Below are 18,701 nucleotides of genomic sequence, written 5' to 3'. Positions count from 1 at the left end.
TGTTTTCCGTGTACGTAGCTCCCCTGTGTCTGGCCTGGACCTTCCGCCAGCTGGAAAAGCCTCTGCCTGACCTTACTGTAGTTGAAATGATGTGCTGCGCTCTTCCCAGTGGTCATCATATCCTCCATAGACGCAGTCCTCTACGGTCTGTTTTACCGCAGCGGGCAATAGCGTGGAGGGAATTGTTTTAGCAGCTTTTCAAGCGCGATGTAGTGTTTGTGCCTGCGTGAGTGTGTCTGGACGGTCTCAGCTTGAAACTCATTCAGAGGAAATTATTTTTATGGCTGGGGCTGAGGGGAGTTAACAGGACGTCGGTGGGCTGTGCAGCATTTTGATTAGACTGCTTCATTTCAACATCAGACGTTTCCAGATAGTAAACCTCCTCCTATGAAAACTGGAACAAAAATTTATGAAATGAGCTCATTTCTTTGTATATTTTTCTGCGTGAGCAAGCTGACCTCTGTCTTGGTCAGCTTTTGCTTTTTTCTTCTTCCATTTGTCTTCATTTACATGGAGTATTTAAATAAAAAAAACAGCTATTTAACTTGAATATCTCACAAAAAACTCAAATATCCATCTCAAGTTAACATTTTCAAGTCAAAATAAATCCGCCACATGACCTTCTCTCCATGTTGGATCAGACTGGATGTTAACCTTGACCAGTCTGGAGGTAAACTATCCAGAACATTCAGCCCCTCAGGACCCTGACAGGTTCTCCAAACAGCCCGCCAGAGGGGAGAAGGACAGGGGGATGGCAAAGAAAACACCAGATCTGAAAAGGTAATAATTCTCTCATCTGCTCAAACAATTCACTCATCCAGTGCGTGTGTGTGTGTGTGTGTGTGTGTGTGTGTGTGTGCGTCCGTGCATGTGTGTGTTCCCCCGTGGCCCCCTCTGCCTGCCTCGCTTTCTTTCCAGAATGAAGAAAATGAACTTTACGTAACACATTGAAGAAAGAGAGAATGACCGAGGGCCACAGCAAGGAGAGATGAAGAGCAAAGATCCAACCACAACAAGCCCTGGAGTGTAAATGAATTTCTGTTTTACTCCTGCCTGTTTTCATTTTCTTTGAATTCCTCCCTCTGACTATTAGTCCTGTTTGGTTTGGTTAAGACACACAAACTCCAGCCTCCCCCTTTTGGCCCTTTTCCTCCTCCTCCTCCTCCTCCTCCTCCTCCTCCTCCTCTTGTGGAATTTGACGTCCGAGGAGTCACTCCTCTCTCCTGCTGTTCCTGCTCTGTGTTGAGCCAGCAGCACAAACTCGTAGCGGATTGATCAGGAGATGCACTCGTATTGGGGTTAGCTCTACAATCCGCCCCCCTTCAGCCCCCTGCTCCCTCTTATCTCCAGTCTGAGCGCTGCACCTGCTCTGGCTCGTCGCTCAGGTGAGGGGGGATCCTCTGGCCTCACCCTGTTTTTTCAGCCGTGGGGCGTTTGGGAAGTCTGTCTATTCATTTGACCAGACTTCTTTCTCCTTGCTTGCCTTGGTGAACCCACCTCCCTTCTCCTCCCAGCCTCTCCCCACCCCCCTCCCACTCCAGCTCCGTCTAGCCCCGTCTGGGTCTGGTTGACACTGCTGGCTGTGGGCGTGAGTGGAGCTGCTGCTCAGACTGAAGTCAAGGTGTGGATCCCATGGAAAATACACAGTGAGACTTAAATCTTCTGGAGGATAAAAGTGAAATTGGGGTCGACAGAGGGAGCGCAAACTCCAAACCGAAGGACTGTGCAGTTGGAAGAGCAGCAGGTATGAAAATCCAGACTGTGAGTGTGTGTGCATCTCTGCTGGCCCTGTGCTGCCTGCTGGTGATCCCCAAAGGAGGCCAGAGCGCCGGGGGGATCACTTCTCTGAGACTGTCTGAGGAGAGGAGGGGGGCAGAGGATCAGCTCCAACATGAGACCCTGGATGACCCAGAGAACGAGCAGCAGCTTTCAGTGGATGAACACTTACTGCGAAGAAGCATCAAGGCCAAAAGAGACACAGAGGGAGCCGCACAAGCAGGTAGGGGGAGAAGATTTCTGTTTTGAACCTTACAGATACAAACCGTTACTCACGGCGTGACATTAAAGTGGTGTTATGACAATTCTTGGAAGAGCAAGTGTAGAGATAAACACACACTTTGACTGATAAAGCCCAGATGGTCACCTGTCCTCTGCTGCTTCTCCAGAAGCTGCGGACGCTGACGGGAGCATCTTGCACACAGATTTCTGTGACACTGATCTTTTTCCACTGCCTCTTCACGCCAGCGTGATTAATGCTGACTCCGATGTACATTCACCCTGCAGGAATGAGGCTGAAGACGGGTTGATTCCTTCTGAAAATGGACTCCGCATGATTCCAGCTCATTTATAACTCTCTGCTGAAGTGGGAGTGATTTGTTTATTGGGTACCTGGACAGATTTTATGCCATTAGGACTGAACTGTAGTAAGTGGAGCACAGCTAATGGAAAGAGAGAGACGTGTTTTCCATGTCTGTGTCTGAGGACTTGAGAATACCTCAAAAGGAAATACTGATGGACCTCAAGCAACCACTGAAATGCATCTGGCAGCTCTGCGCTTCTGACATCCCAGAGAGGAAATAGTTGCATAACTCAATTTTCAAAAGCATTGCTCATGAATCATACAAGCACAACTACAACCTAATTTGATTCTTTTTAAATGTATATGCACAGTATGAATACCAGTCGATCAATATGTGTGCATGTATGCATATGTTTGGCATCACGACTATTAAGCGTCAACATTCGGATGTATTTCTGTCATTCATTTTGTATAGACTGTTTGGAAGAAATTTGAAAGTTATCAAATATGATCACTTATCTGAACTGGATTGAAAGTAGCAGGTCTACCTGAATATTATTGGATTCTTCAGCAGATATAAATTTAAATAGAGTTAAAAGAGTTCTGGTTACAAACTCTTGGTCTGAATGAGCTTTGGAAAACATCCTTCCTCTCCTGTTTGGATTTCTCAGGTATTGTGGGCAGAGTGAGGAGAGCACCGGAGGAAGGCAAGAAGAAGAAGAAAAAGGACAAGAACAAGGAGCCGAAGGACCCCAACGCCACGAAAAAGCCCAAATCTGAGAAGAAGGGAAAAAAGAAGGACAAGCAGACAACAACCACAACTCTCCCGCCCACCACCACACGTGAGAAGAGAACGGAACAAAACGGCCATGTTGGTGCAGAAAGTGTCTGAAGGACAAACGTTGACTTTGTTTTTAATGCTTTTCAGCAATCCCAACTGAACCGCCGACTGAACAGGAACCGTACACAGACTACTCGTATCCTGATGGTGGTGAGTGGCAGGCACATGGGGAGACTTTCACTGTGTGTGTGTGTGCGTGTGTGTGTGTGTATCAGACAATTAATGGCTAAAAGAAGTAAAGAAAAACCATACTGAAATGGAAGGGCAAAAATACTTGTAGCCTGTGCAGTGACTGATTGAAGAAACGATGAGAACTCAAACTGCAACCTGAACAATTATTGCAAATTTTGGATATAGAAATGTTTTTTTTTTTTTTTTTAATGCAGCTGATGCTTCTGAGATGTGATCTGACCTGACACTGGTCATGTGCAGACCGTCAGTCAGGACTTGTCCTCACAAAGACACCTGACTTGACCCGACCTGCCTCATTACCCATAGCTGAGGGCGGAGGTCTGCAACCTTTACGTCCAAACGAGCCATTCCTCCCTCCCACTACAATTTGGCCCTGGGCTACAAAATATTTTTAACCTTCAGAACAAAAATAATCCATCAAATAAGTATGTAAGTGGGAAGGTTGTGTTTTATTTCACTGTGAAAGCGCCATCAGACTATATTGCTCCTGCAACGTTTTACTTCCATCTGTGTGAAAAGCTACAGCATGACGACACTATTTTATACAGTCTTGCGCTTCATTTATCCACAAAGAAGCTCAAAACAATTCAATAGTGGAGGAAAGAAAGTGCCTGCTCCTGCCTTAGCTGATCCTAATATCTTTTGTGGCTTCAGTGGAACATGGAAACTCTGTCGAAGCAGAGGCGGTAAAGACACAAAGATTTGTGGTTTCAGATGTCAATAAAGTAATAGAGACATGGTTTGTTCCATTTTGGTAGATAGATATCTTAGTTCCAGAGAACTGGAAACCAAACTGAACTTCAGCTAATAACCCTCTGTCTTTAATAGATGTTATAAAGTGGTCAGGAGGTTTTAGTCAGGTTGACTTCACTTCACTCCCACTGATGGTTACATTTACAAAAAGGAGACAAGCTTGTTGTTTGTCCAGTATGAAAACAAAGCACTGCCAAATAAAAGGGTCCATAAAAACAACCCCGAGCCTCATAAAGCCCTCTCCCGTCTAGACGTCTAAGCCAGCCATCAGCCGGCCTTACCATTTGTTTTTTTTTTGTTTTTTTTTTTTTGACAGACTCTGATTATTGGAAACCGGACGACGACTACTGGGGAGCCGAGGCCACCCCGTCCAGTCCTCCGGCCGAGACCTCCATCACTGATCCTCCAGACGACTACTGGAAGCCAGATGAGGAAGACCCGGCCGCTCCGGTGACAGACGGCTACGACGACTACTGGAAGCCAGACGAGAAGGAGCCTTCACCTTCCGCTCCCAACGTTTATGACGACTACTGGAAGCCAGACGAGAAGGAGCCGTCGCCCTCGTCGCCCAGTGTTTACGACGACGACTACTGGAAGCCAGACGAGAAAGACCCAGATCCCTCTGTGACCGATGACTACGACAGCTACTGGAAAGAAGCGGAGCCGACGCCCGCCGCCCCTGAGGTTGATGGAAAGGTCGGGACAGATGACAACGATTACTGGGATGCCACATGTATGTCTGGGTCCTTTTCTTCTCCCTGCTTTGTTTTGATTCAGGATGTTTGGGGTTGTGATGGTTTATAAACCCTGAACAATCTTAGTGGGAAAATTATAAACCAGAACAAAAATATTGCTCTGACCCAAAAAGGGGACTTTTTGAAACTCCTGTTTGCAATTCAGAGTGTATTTACACAAAAGATTGACTGCACAAGAAAATATGTGGAAAAAATGACAAAAATAAGGCAATCAGTTTTCAGAAGTGACTCATTTCTGAATAATGTTTCCCGTAACTTGAATTCTGACTTTAGATATTTGGTGTGAAACTTCAATTGTGCCGCTTTTCCAGTGATAATGGCAGTAGTGGTTGGAGATGGTTGGATTCAGGTCACAGGCTGCTTGGTTTAAGTTCTGAAATGGCCTGATAGGTTGAGAGTTGATCTAAATTGACATACATATGCAGACCAAATGCTGAAGACCTTTGCTACTGTTCTGTGGCATTTTCAGCTGAAGTCAGAGGAACTGCTGTTTTTTTTTTCTTTCCAGAGCATTAGAAGTTGGAAACAGTGCGTCCTTGAGACGCTCACTCTCATTACTCTGTCTTTCCACCATGCTGCTCTGCCTATGCTCTTCCAGCATTTCCATTAATTTCATCACGCCGGCCCGCACTGCTCTCTCTGTTACTTTCTCCTATTTCTCCATCTGTTTGTCACCTTTAAATCACATCCCACACTTTGGCCCGTTAATTTGTTTTCCCACTATTTTTTCTTTTCTCTCTCTCTCTCTCTCTCTCTCTCTCTCTGTCTTTGCAGTTGAGTTGCCAGACAACCTGCCGTTTCCTGATGGCAAAGAGGTCAGCCCTGAAATAATAGTAGAAACTCTACCAGGTAAATCACTCAAACATGATAGAAGTTTTACTGAAAACTGGTCAAAGTACAACAAACTCTCCGCCAGACGGTTTTACACCACAGAAACCAACAGTAAGACGTAAGGTGCACATTAAATACCTATTCCATCTGTGCCTTCATGCATCAGTGCAGCAGATGTGAAGAACATTACAGAGTCTTTCGAATAATCCGCTCTTCTTGCGTGGGCTTGCTGCACGTCACAGTCAAGATAAACTTTCCGTAGTTTTGTTGTGGCGTAAAGAAGTAACAAGCCTCGTAATCAGATCCAAAGCTCAGCTGTTTTTCTTATAAATGTGAATTGAAGATTTAACAGCTCCATTACATGGCAGGCGTCAGTGGAATCCAGATATATGGAGCCACTCTTGTGGTAATATAATTCACTGCAGTGCTAACATGTAAAATTTTAGCTGATTGAACCATGTTGTACAAAGCAAAGGCATCTGTAAATGATTTAATGAACTGGCTAAATTGGTGTTTTTTTGTTTTTGTTTTTTTTACATAGAGGAGCCAACAGCTGCACCTTATGAAGAGACGTGGTACGATGAATACGATGAATATGGAATGAGTACGTGCACAAACGTGAAACATATCAGTCATCGTGTTTAAGAATCCTAATGAAATCCAAAAAAAAAAAAAAAAAAAATGCATGCATACACATGCTATGCACTTCTATTTTTAGTTACAGTTTGAAAATGATCCGTGCCTTTCTTGTTTTCTACAGGGAAGAAAGACGACAAATGGATGGAGAAGGAGCGAGAAAGAGCCGCAAAAGAACGAGAGAGGGAAGAGAAAGGTAGGAATAGCCAGATGTGGATTTTCTTACATAACAGTATTCCGCACAATCATGTCAGATGTCATACAATACTGTAGCTGCCAAAGCAAAGAATGTGATCTGTGACCTAAGCGCAAAAGCGCTGACAGATAACAGCACCGTACTCGAACATGCTCACTCCCCCTTTTACATTTCTCTTATGAGAGCTTGCAGATGTTGCACTCCCACAAAGACAATGTCTGTGGAACTTAAACTTGCATGTCAGGGACAAAAGTTCATCCTGTCTAAACAAAGTGAAGATTAGGCATGCTAAATATTCAGGAATTCCCTCATGAACCGAAAGAGCGGGAGAAAGAACAGTTGAAAAGGATCTGTGTGCATCAGATTAGAGTGAGCGATAAGCAGAACCAGACACCAGGGGAGAGCGATCCGGCCGGGAATTCTGTAATGCATAACTCAGAGCCCCTTTTTGCTTCTACGTGTCTGATGCGTGTCATGGGGTCAGCCGGTGGTCGAGGGGTAAATGATGAACGATCACTGTCAGGACTGGTGTCAGGAGGTCATTTCCTGAGGGCACAGGTCGCGACGGTCAAGGTTGAAAATGAAAAGAAGCTGACTTGAAGCAGAAGAGGGAAAGAGACTTTCTGAGGCGTATGCAGAAACCTCCATTTTTCAAATGTGTGTTGATGAGTACGTGCAAAGGTGTGATACAGTACATGCAGTCAGAAAGGAAAGCAAACAAACAAAAAAGGGTCTCAATAAAGTCGATGTAGTTCAGGGGCAAGAGACAGAGCACTGTTTTTAGGAATTGTAATATCCTCCCACAGTCCAGACAAAGGCATGTGAGACTCATTAGTCACTTTAAAATACCTGCAGGTGTCAGTGTGTGATTGTTGCTCTGCATTGGTTCCTACTTTGATCAGCTTCAGCGTCCCTTGACCCTGATTCAGGTAGAGGTCTCGAAAAACAATAGGATACAAAAAAGCAAAAATGCTTCCTTCATATAAATGAAAAAAAAAAGGAACAAAGCTATAAAAATAAGATGTCTGTGCCAGAGTTAAAGCGAAAAACCTTTCTAGAAAATCTAACTTCAATACAGACACAACCTGAGTGCAGTTAGCTACTTCTCATTTATTTGCCCATGCGTGCTTGTGTGTACTGTGGATAAATGAGCTTACAGCCTGGTTTGCAGTGTAAAACTGTCAGTGAAACGTCTGGCATCGGCGCTATACCAGCAATAAACTACAGTGTGTCAATTCGCCACATGGTTTACGCGTCGAAATATGAAAGAAGAGGGATCTGAGATTCTGGAGTCTTCTTCAGCAGTAAAGCTCTGAGTCAGGATGGTCTCTGTGTTTTATTAGAGCTCAGTCACACTGGAGCCAAGCTCAACATCTGGGCTTTCTGAGCTCCAGGTCCTCCTGGGGGTTTCTGGCATAAAATATGTTTAAAACGAGGATGAGTTCCTAGATCACTCGCGGGCTGAAAGAGAAAGAAGAAGAATATTCAGCCAAGATGGAGCAGTTTTGTTTTGTATTACGACCAGTTTTGTGAATTTTGACAGAGAGAGCGCAGAAGCTGAAGGAGGCGGAGGAGCGAGCCAGGAACAGACCACGTGTCTTCAAAGAGCCAAAGAGTGAGTCAACACTGGTCTGAATCTGGCAGACGTTCATTCATATAAAATCATTAATGTGATTAACGCCGCATTTGCCATTCTGTGCGTCTGTGCATGTGGCAGAGTGTCCTCCCCTGGGAATGGAGTCGCACAGGATCGAGCCAGACCAGCTCTCAGCCTCCTCTGTGTCTCAGTATAGATTTGCACCTCAGAGGGCGCGTCTCAACATGCAGGTACGCAACAGTCAGAGCAGACTGGCTTCATTACACCTTAGTTACACTGTAGCCATCACTTACACACAGCCAGGCTTTGAAATAACCACCGGCTCCCAGCAACAGCAGAAAATACTGCTTTTGTTCAGTCTGTCACTTCTATTAGCTGCTGCTGCAGTTTGGCAGCTCATCCTATTTTATAGTCAGAGAATCTATTTTGCATTGAAATAATTACACCAGCTGATAAATCTGCTTTTCTTTGATCACATCTGTATAAATTAAGTTGCCTTGCACCTCGGTGCATGATAAATAGATATTTTCTTGGAACTGGCACATGTGCTGGAAATGTCAAAGAATGTGTGAGTTCGGCAGCGTTTGTCAGGGTCTCTGTGGTTCCCAGGGCTCAGACGATGAGGACAGCATGGGAGGAGGAGGGTGGTGCGCAAACGCAGAGGACAAGATCCACTGGTTGGAGTTCGACGCTCGCAAGGAGACGGAGTTCACAGGAGTCATAACTCAAGGGAGAGACTCCCCTAACGAGTGAGACAAACACACACACACACACACACACACACACACACACACACACACACACACACACACACACACACACACACACACACACACACACACACACACACAGGTGGTGGCGGTGGGGTTGCTCCAGCTACCTCCCACGGTCTGAGAATGCACTTTCTGAGTTCAAATGGTGACTTAAATCAATCCTGAATGTGAGGCTGTGTGGTTGTTTGTCTCTCTGTGATGGACTGGTGGCCGCTGCCTTCACTCATATCCCACCTGGGATCAGCTTCAGCAGTCCTGAATTGGATGAAATGAAATAAAAAATTGGATTAATTTAGTTCTAACTCCAACATCATGTTTTCTTGCCTCAGGGGTGACTTCGTGACGTCCTACTTCCTGGCTTTCAGCAACGACAGCAGAGAATGGACGACTATTCATGATGGATATGCCGACTGGGTGAGTTTCTGTGAAATTACATCAACATTTTATGTATCTCTTAATGCTCACTGGCCTTTCTCCCTCCAACCTCCACTTGTCTAGTTATTTTTTGGAAACAGCGATAAGGACACGCCCGTGATGAACCAGCTGGCAGCGCCCGTTCTGGCCCGCTACATGCGCATCATCCCTCAGAGCTGGAACGGCTCGCTCTGCCTGAGGATGGAGATCCTGGGCTGCCCCATTCCTGGTGAGCCTCCCGCCCCAAAACACACTCTGACAGGCACAAAGCGAAGCATCTAAAATCCATCATATATTTCTCTTCACTTTGTTTTTATCCTGTCAGATCCGGCCAATGTTCAGTACAGACAAAATGAAGTGACTCCAGTGGATTACTTGGAGTTCAAGCACCACAGCTACTCAGATATGGTTGCAGTGAGTATGAAAATCCACTTGCTGGTTTAGATTTAAAGCTTTCTAGGATGTCTTTTGCATATCATTATTTTTATGCAGATTTACCTTAAAGTTTTTCTCTCATCCAGACCCCAGTATTGGAAATGGAAACATGCAAACATTTATTGAGACTAGTTGGGTTATCAGGTTATCTCAGTTATAAAAAAACAAACAAACCAAGAACATTCTTGTAAACTTAAATATTTGCATACAATGTGCAATATCACGGAGACACTGAACACTGTGAACTGTAAATTAGTTTCGTGGCTGTGTTATGATGAAACATAGACGTTCAGTCCGAGAGTGATAAGAAATGCACGATACCTGAAAACGTCCATGTTTCGCTGCCTCTCAGCCCTGCTCACTGTGCAGGATGTTCATCAGTTTGAGCCGAAAGCTTTACTCTTCCGCAATATATTCTCTGTCCTAAATAAACATGAGCTAATGTTCAAAAGAGCTACTTACCATAACTGATATATCTCCGTGATTGGACTGACCCACAGTGCTGACAGCTCAGCTCACAAGAAAACAGATAAGGGACAAACCTGTCCGAGGAGGACAGTAAACCAAAGTTACTTCTCCAGTGGACCAGTGAATTTTATTTTCAGTAATCAGCAAGATAATCAAGTACTGACTTTGAAAATCACACTTTGTTATTTTAATCTGTTTCAATTGGTTTTGTATTATTATTGTCAAAAAGCTGGAAATGTTCCCTCCATGGAAATAATAACAGGCGCCTTATCTTAACTAATTTCCACTATCTCACTGTGTGCTCTTACAGATACAATTACAATAATACGAATATAGATAAATTGACAGTACAGACTAATCTCCCAGCCTGGTTCAATATATCAGCTTTCTCTTGGCTGTGTAATTATGAACATTATATGAGGCAGATGTACTTCTCACACATTCACATTGTCCTTCCGAACGTTCCCTCCCAACACACCCACTTAATCTCTGCTGCTTCTCCCTCTACGCTGCTTTTTTCTGGTATTTTATTTACCAGTTTGAGTTTGGCTCGGAGCTTCACGTTTGGTAACCAGTTGAGCAACTCTAAAATATGCACAGCACGTCTCACACTGACTGTTTCTTTCCTCTCACATATTCAGCTCATGAAGTCAGTGAATGCGGAATGTCCCAACATCACCAGCATCTACAGCCTGGGACACAGCTCCAAGGGAAAGGACATTCTGGCCATGGTCATTTCTGGCAACCCCACCGAACACGAAATAGGTGAGAATACAAACAGCGCGGATACAACAGTTTGTATTGCAACAAGATGTGTTTCCCCGTGTGTGATCAATGCTAAAAAAATGCTTTTCATTCCGAACAGCTGTTTTCTCTCAAATGTTTGTGTAGTCTGAGATGTTGATCTGGTCGCATTTTGCCAAGTCCTGTCGGCACTGTTGATGCATCCGTCTGAATCCCCACGCCGGGTGCAACCCTACGCATTGTAGTTAACGGCAATTACGGCCCTGCCCTGCCGTCTCTGCAGGTGAGCCCGAGTTTCGCTACACGGCAGGTCTCCATGGCAACGAGGCGGCGGGCCGGGAGATGATCCTGCTTCTGATGCAGTACCTGTGCAAGGAGTATAAAGACCAAAACCCCAGAGTCCAACGTCTGGTGGAGTTGATCCGCATCCACCTGGTTCCCTCGCTCAACCCAGACGGACATGAGGAAGCTTTTGAAGTGGTACTTATGAAAAAAAAAAAAAAAAAAAAAAAAAAAAAAGAACTTTCAATGATTGAAAGAGAAGCACTCATCATGAATTTGTGCCAATGTGTCTTTCCTACAATCTATCCCCTTGCAGGGATCAGAGCTGAGTAGCTGGACCACAGGACACTTCACCGAGGATGGCTTTGACATCTTCCAGAACTTCCCCGACCTGAACAGCGTCCTGTGGGAGGCTGAAGACAAGGGCATGGTCCCCAAACTCACCCCCAACCATCACTTACCCATACCAGAGGGCTACGAAACTAATGGCTCGGTAAAGAAGCAACATGCAATGTGGAAGATGAATATAAAAGACATTTTTCTTCTACAAATGCAGCTGTGGGTTTTAGAAACGAGGCTAGCCTCTCTTCCGATCCTGATCTTCCTTCTTTTGTTCCAGATTGCCGTGGAGACCAGGGCCATAATCTCCTGGATGAAAAGCCATCCATTTGTGTTGGGCGCGAACTTCCAGGGTGGGGAGACAATTGTGGCCTATCCTTATGACAGCTTACGTCTGAACAAGCCTGCTGACAGCCAGAAGCCCCACAGTCGCAAGAAGAGACAGTGAGACAGTTCATCTCTGCTGTGGCTCCCTACATAAACAAATTCACATTTTTTTTTACAATGTTTTTGTGCTTTTATCAAATACAACAATATCAAAGCGGTCCAACGTTCGTTCCTTCCAGGTATGACGAGGAGGGCTTCGATGTGACTGAGTGGGGAAGGGGCTACCATGAGGAGCCAGAGGAAAACTGGAGGAGCAGGGGCTACTCCGAGCCAGAGGAGGAGTGGCGGGGTCACGGATACGACCATGGGTATGACCGCGGCTACGGCCATGGCTACGACCACGGGCACAGCCAGGGGTATGACCACAACCAGGGGTACGACCACAACCAGGGGTATGACCACGGCCAAGGGTACGACCACGGCCAAGGGTACGACCACGGTCAGGGCTATGACCACGGTCAGGGCTATGGGCACAGGGAGGAAGAGGAGGATGACAGAAGAGGTGGCAGTTACCAGTATGCGGAGCCTGAAGACGAGCCAAAAGTGATAGCAGACGAGTCCCTCTTCAGGTGGCTCGCCGTCTCCTACGCGTCCACACACCTCTCTATGTCGCACAACTACCTGGGCTCCTGCCACGGAGACATGACCACCGGCGGCCAAGGGATCGTCAACAGGGCCAAATGGAAACCTGTCACAGGCAGTGAGTAGTGGACACTGTGTGGTAGCGCCCCCTGCTGGACCGCAGTGTCTGAGGTCAATATGTGTGTGTGTGTGTGTATCTTCCCAGGTATGAATGACTTCAGCTACCTGCACACCAACTGTTTTGAGCTGTCCGTGTTCCTGGGCTGTGACAAGTTCCCTCATAAGAGTGAGTTGGTGTACGAGTGGGAGAAAAACAGAGAGGCAATGCTCATCTTCATGGAGCAGGTCAGACACACACACACACACACACACACACACACACACACACAGGATTATCAAATGCAAAACACTGAAAACAATTTTTCCTTCATGCATTCATAACTGAAATCATCAAAGCACAACATGAATGACTGAAACTACTGGATTGTTGAAGGTGATATCTGTGACAGATTGAATTAAGCTGAAAATAAACCTAAATGATTCAGAGCTTCAACGCAGACCGATTATGGAATAACATGAATCGTTTTCAAAGCTTTTATGCCTTCAAGGAAGTTCAGAGCCTGACTTTTTCAAATCAAAAGTTGATTTAGTATTTTCATTAACTTCTGTCTTATCTGTCCCCTGCACACTTTAAAGTTTAAACTATATTCATTTGGAGCCAGTTTGTGATTTTGGCTTCTCAATTTTTTTTCATTGAACAGAAGTTTTTCACTCATTCATCTCAGCGTCATCACACACTGGAAACATTCATCAGTTGATTCAGTCACCATCAATTTATTCACTAACTAAACTAACACACGTTTGGATTACAGGGTGGTGCTAGATAACACTTGCAACCTGTAGACAGGAAGGCCCTGTTTAGAGGCAACTGTAACTAACCTTTACATAACCATGCTGCTCAGACTGTTAACCCCATACTGTAGTTATCTTGAATTACAAGGCAATTCTGTTTACCTGAAATCTCTTCCTGTTTCACCTGAGCTGTATAAACACAGCTGTTGTAATTCTCACCTCCGCAATTGTGACCAAGCTAAATGTTCTTTGAAAGAAATGTATTCATGAAAGAGCAGAGAGGTGAATTGTACAGAACGGTTACAGACATAGCATTTAAGTGATTATATAGGTGGTATAGGCTCCCTCACTAATCCTCTGACACCTGCTCTCCAGGCACTTCGTGGCATCAGAGGGCTTGTGAAGGACCAGCAGGGGAACGCCATCGCAAATGCCACCATATCTGTGGAGGGGATAAACCACGACGTCACCACAGGTCAGCCTCCCGCTCAGAGCGCGGGTCGATTCCCTTCTTCTGCAGTCGCTCCCGTCAGGGTCCAGCACAGCGGATCGTCCTGTGCTGTCACACACGTCCATAAATCTTCTGAATTTTCTCCCATCTAGAACCTCTATCTCAGAAATCATTTGTGTAATACGTATATCCACTTTCTCAGTACACGTGCTCTGAACTGATCAATCTTAGTTCTCGGTTCATTTTTCCTCCGCTTGCTTTCTTGCAGCGTCCTCGGGGGATTACTGGCGTCTGCTGAACCCGGGGGAGTACCGAGTGACGGCTCGGGCCGAGGGCTTCTCCACCGTGACTAAACTGTGCGTGGTGGGTTACCAGCCCGGAGCGACGACATGCAGCTTTAACTTGGCGAAGTCCAACTGGGACCGCATCAAACAGGTGAGACAGTCCCGCCCTGCTCTGAGAGCAGCACCCTCGTTTCATACTAATAAGGTGTATTAATTCCTCTGCAGATCATGGCCCTCCATGGAAACAAGCCGATTCGACTCAGCTACAGCACCAACAGAGGACAGTCTCCGGCGGCGGGGAACGGCAACAGGCGTGTGGTCGACAGCAGCAACGGCTATTCCCCATATTCACAGATCAGTGCCGAGAGGCAGAGGAGGCTCAGGGTCGCTCGTCTCCGCCGCCTGCGGAGGCTGAAGTTAATGAGGTTAAGATCCACGACGACGTTACCGCCAACGACCACGATTCCCACCACACCAGAGACCACGACAGCCTGGTACGACTCGTGGGTCATAGGGGAGGGACAGTCCTCGACGCCCGGTGGGTTTACAGAGTCCTTCCTGGATTATAACTATGAATACAAGATCGATGACTATTAAACACACACACACACACGGCTTGTTTCAGATCAGAACCATCCTCTCCTAGTCGTACTTCTCATCACCACGTTGTACCTTGAGCTGTTTCAATAGTCAAACAAACCCTGTCGTTTTATGGCATAAGCAGTAAGAACGTAGGAAATTAACTCCATTAAAGATAGTCTGTTACTTAACACTTGACTTGAGACTGCTTTACAGGAAGAGATCCATATAACGAAGAGTTGATCAGTTTGACGTTTCACACTGCACTTTGGTGACTTATCAGTCTTTTTAATGAATGCTTTTTCTTGCCTTCATGAAAACGTGTTTATTGTGGATACAGACAAACAGCTGAGATATTTACACTGTCCTCATTCACGGTAGAAATCTTGTTTACAGTATCCATCATGAAAAATGTGTGAAGAGCAGGAAGCGGTTGGTAAAAGAGAGAGAGAGGAAGAGTTTTCTGTCGAGTTTCCTCAGACGCAGCTGAGGTAGAAGAGATATTTTTCAAATAAAGGCTTGTTAAGACACTTGTCTCTTCCTTCTTTTTTTTCCCCCGTACCACCTGGTGTCTACTAGTGGTAAATATGTGCCGTTTTTCTCTTAAAGTTTAATATAAAAAAACTGCAGGAGCAACTCTAAACAGTGATTTCAATTGAAACACTGACAGACTGGCATCCTTTTAGCCGGGATTGTATTTCTTTCTCAGAGGCTGCCTTTCAGTGGCTGATGTTCATCTCACTTTCCTCGTCTTCTCCGGCGGAGAAGGCCGAGAAACTGACTGGCTCACATTGAAGAGTGCGTAAATTGACCAGGCACGCCATCTGAGTGCTGCTGAACTCTGGAACGGTGACCAAAAGCACTTCCTGACCATCAGCACCTGAAGGGAGGAAAATAAAGGCACGGAGATCAACTTTTTTTTTTTTACTGTATTTTATGCACATACCAACAGTCTCTGACCGCAGGTTTCTTCTGTGTAAACAGAGATGAGCCACAAGCTGCTGAATCAAGATAAAGTCCGAGAAGATAAGCTGAACACTAAAAAAGAGGAGGAACATGAACCAACAGATTTCCTGCTCACTCAGCAGGGAAACTGATTAAATTGGCTGATAACATCAGGGAAGCCCTGATTATTGACACTCAAAGTGCACACACTCACCAATATCAATGCACTCACCTTTAATGAGCTTGGATTCAAACGTTGGGGCGTTGCCACTGAAGTAAACATGCGGACACTCCTCCAAGATGAAAGGATCTTTTAAGTAAAATGGGTAACAACCTGGTTTGGAAAAAGCACAAAAACAAATTGTGAACACGCTTGCGTTACGCTTAGAGATGATGGACCTTGTGTTTTCATTCTGCACTAACCGAGAGTATCAGGCGCTGTGGGAGCGAGGTGTCTGAGCCGCAGCGTTTCCTCCAATATATCCAGGTGGCTGTCCAAGCTGCTGTACTTCTGAATATCACACACGTTTTGACCCGACGTGCCAAGAAACCTGTGTTGGAAGACAATCAAACATATTGTTGTGAATATTACAACAAACTCGGCTTACATTAAACATACAGTGGGACATGACTTGAGGGACATGTGTACCTCACTCCATCGATGTCAGCCTGATATGGATTGGAGGCCAGCTGCAGCGTCGGGTAGACAGAGGACAAGGGAAACATGCATCGGTGCAGAGGCTGCTGTGGGAGGGTGTAGTTGGTGGGATCATACTGCCCCGGCATCACATCCACGGGAACAGAGGCCTTCATCAGCAACACACAATAGCTGATCAGGTCAAATTGACATGATGAAGAACTTTAGATATAAGAACTGCTAAATTCTACAAATCCAAATATCTCAAATCTGCCTTGCAAAGACTAATCCTGTCTATACGTATGTAAAAATTAAGATATAATTAATGACAGACTCACCACCAGCTGAAGCAGCAGCTCATCCAGCATTCGAATGGCGTCCACACTGCCTGCCTGAGTCTTCTTTGTGAGATACTTGGCCTGCAAACAGCAGTTCCAAAGTGTGATTGTCAACAAATAGTTTAACTATGTAAAAGTATCAATAAAAGAAAAGTGTGTTAAGTGAAACTCGTCCTCTTTATACCTTTGTAGAGGCATCCTTGTCCTGGGTGCTGGGGCTCAGCAGGTTTCCTGCCAGCAGGACCCTGGAAATGGTTGCTGCGCCGCTCTGCTCACTGAGATCCCCAAGCTGACCGGTTATCATGTCGACCAATAGCTGCAGCCCCAGCATGCTGTCTGCATGACTGCTGCCCAGACCGAGGCCAGAAGCAAGGAGCACGAACCTGAGCAGGAACGGACAAAATCAATTAATTCTGTTATCATAAAAACCTGCAGTCTAAGCCGTGCACGCCTGGGCCTGTTTACCTGTCAGTGGTGAGTGTAGGTCTCTCAGTCTGCAAGGGGAGATCCGCCGTGCAAAATTCCTCAACAGTGAATTTTCCATCACTCCTTTCAGCTCCGTATATTGCAATAACACTCCCTGAGTTTGGATGAAAGAAATGACTTTAAATTCAAAGCATGTGCTGACAGGTGTGTCAGTGACGTCCTAAAACAAATACTAACCGGTGACACACTTGTCTTTGTCGATTTTTCCCTCTAGTTTGATTCTCTGCAGTTCATCCTCCAGAATAAGCTCATCTGTTTCAGAGATGTATTTGGACGGTGCGGGCTGGGGCAGGAGGTTGTGCTGACAAGAGGGAAAGCATAAAGAAAAAAAGAATAATGTCAAGATTTTTTATTTTATCGAGTGTGAATGCAGTGAGTTGAATTCAAGGCGCTTGCCAACCTCCTCACTAATCTCTTTGAGAATAGATGGCTGCAACTCCATCCGCTTAAACAGAGTTCCCACAATGCAACACTGCTCCCCTGTTTGGAGATCGCACAACTTCCTGATGCACACATCAGTCCCTGGAGGAGGAAGGAACGAAAAAAAGATCATACAATGTAATCATAAGGACACAGAGGCTCTTTGTGCACAGACATATTAAAGAAATAGGCAAAAAGTAAAAAAGATCACTTTTTATAACTGTGGTTTCAGTCCATTCAAGTTACTTTACAGGTCTTCACAGTCATTCTCAGAGGCTACTTTTATTGCCATTCAGAAAACTTCAGGGATTCATGGCCCTTCTGAGTCAACAGGATGCTGTTTGCATCTGTGCTTGACAAGATGCAAACTTAATATAACTTTCTAGTCCAAGTGTTTTCTTTTCACATCATTTTGGTGCTATTCTACACTTGCAAGGCAATGTGTGTCGCGTTTTAGACATGTGTCTTTGAGGGAATCTACATAAATTCGTCTCCCAAACCACTTTATAAGCCCAGCTGCCCCCTCGTGTCTATCCTTAAATATACTTTATAAGAAGCTAAATAACTCATAGATCACAGAGCCTGTTCTTACCCCACTTCTCCTGGGCTCTCTTTGACAGCAGAGGCCTCATCTGCATGAGCCGGGCTGCGTAGATGTGAGCATACTGGCGACTGAAGCTCCGCTCCCCGACTTTGTACCGCTCGGAGCAGGGTGTGTAGGCCAGCGACATCCTCTCGAATATCGCCGGAGCCTGATCCTCGGAGGGAGGACAGGACAGCAGAGAGGAGCCCTCCTTCTGGGCGTTCAGGTCGGAGAACATGACTGTCCTGATTCAGAAAATTCAGATACGAAGAAATGAGTAAACAGAGATGAGCCCGCACATCGACTCATTGTCGGAGCTCCTCCTAAACATGACGTTATATAAAATCAAGGGGGGGATAACACGTGTAACGATCTTACCTTGGTTGGAAGAATCTGCACGCTTTAAATCTTGTTTTAAGTTATTCTTGGACGTCACACATCAGAGAGCAACACAGACCGTTCCCGCGGAATCACTCCCCCGACGTCATCACGTTGTTTATCCTGAAACGAACTCTCGCGAGAACCTTTGGACGTGGCAAGAAAAACAGAATATTAGTTCACGCTTGCACAGACGGCGACTAACGTACAGTGACATGTAAATA

The 18,701-nt window shown here is 45.5% G+C and overlaps 2 protein-coding genes across 2 annotated transcripts; one reads left to right on the top strand and one right to left on the bottom strand.

The window, feature by feature from the left end:
- The first annotated feature begins 1,549 nt into the window (after positions 1-1,549).
- On the top strand, positions 1,550-15,220 carry aebp1b (AE binding protein 1b). The gene is made up of 22 exons (XM_030105682.1): positions 1,550-1,999; positions 2,971-3,141; positions 3,228-3,290; positions 4,402-4,818; positions 5,615-5,689; positions 6,213-6,275; positions 6,432-6,503; positions 8,047-8,118; positions 8,221-8,330; positions 8,710-8,849; positions 9,203-9,287; positions 9,372-9,516; positions 9,613-9,701; positions 10,832-10,955; positions 11,218-11,414; positions 11,533-11,709; positions 11,836-11,999; positions 12,122-12,642; positions 12,730-12,869; positions 13,752-13,851; positions 14,096-14,262; positions 14,337-15,220. Exons 1-22 carry the CDS (start codon positions 1,747-1,749, stop codon positions 14,706-14,708), a joined length of 3,717 nt encoding a protein of 1,238 aa, XP_029961542.1. The 5' UTR covers positions 1,550-1,746; the 3' UTR covers positions 14,709-15,220.
- pold2 (polymerase (DNA directed), delta 2, regulatory subunit) lies at positions 15,205-18,630 on the bottom strand. The gene is made up of 11 exons (XM_030105683.1): positions 18,478-18,630; positions 18,109-18,344; positions 17,497-17,618; positions 17,274-17,397; positions 17,076-17,190; positions 16,795-16,993; positions 16,611-16,691; positions 16,285-16,442; positions 16,059-16,186; positions 15,868-15,969; positions 15,205-15,570 (listed from the first exon to the last, which is right to left on the bottom strand). The coding sequence occupies exons 2-11, from the start codon at positions 18,335-18,337 to the stop codon at positions 15,410-15,412; spliced, it is 1,419 nt and encodes a 472-aa protein (XP_029961543.1). The 5' UTR covers positions 18,338-18,344; positions 18,478-18,630; the 3' UTR covers positions 15,205-15,409.
- Between the last annotated feature and the right edge of the window lie 71 nt (positions 18,631-18,701).

The sequence above is a fragment of the Salarias fasciatus genome, chromosome 12, assembly GCF_902148845.1.
Source record: "Salarias fasciatus chromosome 12, fSalaFa1.1, whole genome shotgun sequence".
NCBI lineage: Eukaryota > Metazoa > Chordata > Actinopteri > Blenniiformes > Blenniidae > Salarias > Salarias fasciatus.
Note: the sequence above shows the minus strand (reverse complement) of the source record. Positions and strands in the feature narration are given on the sequence as shown.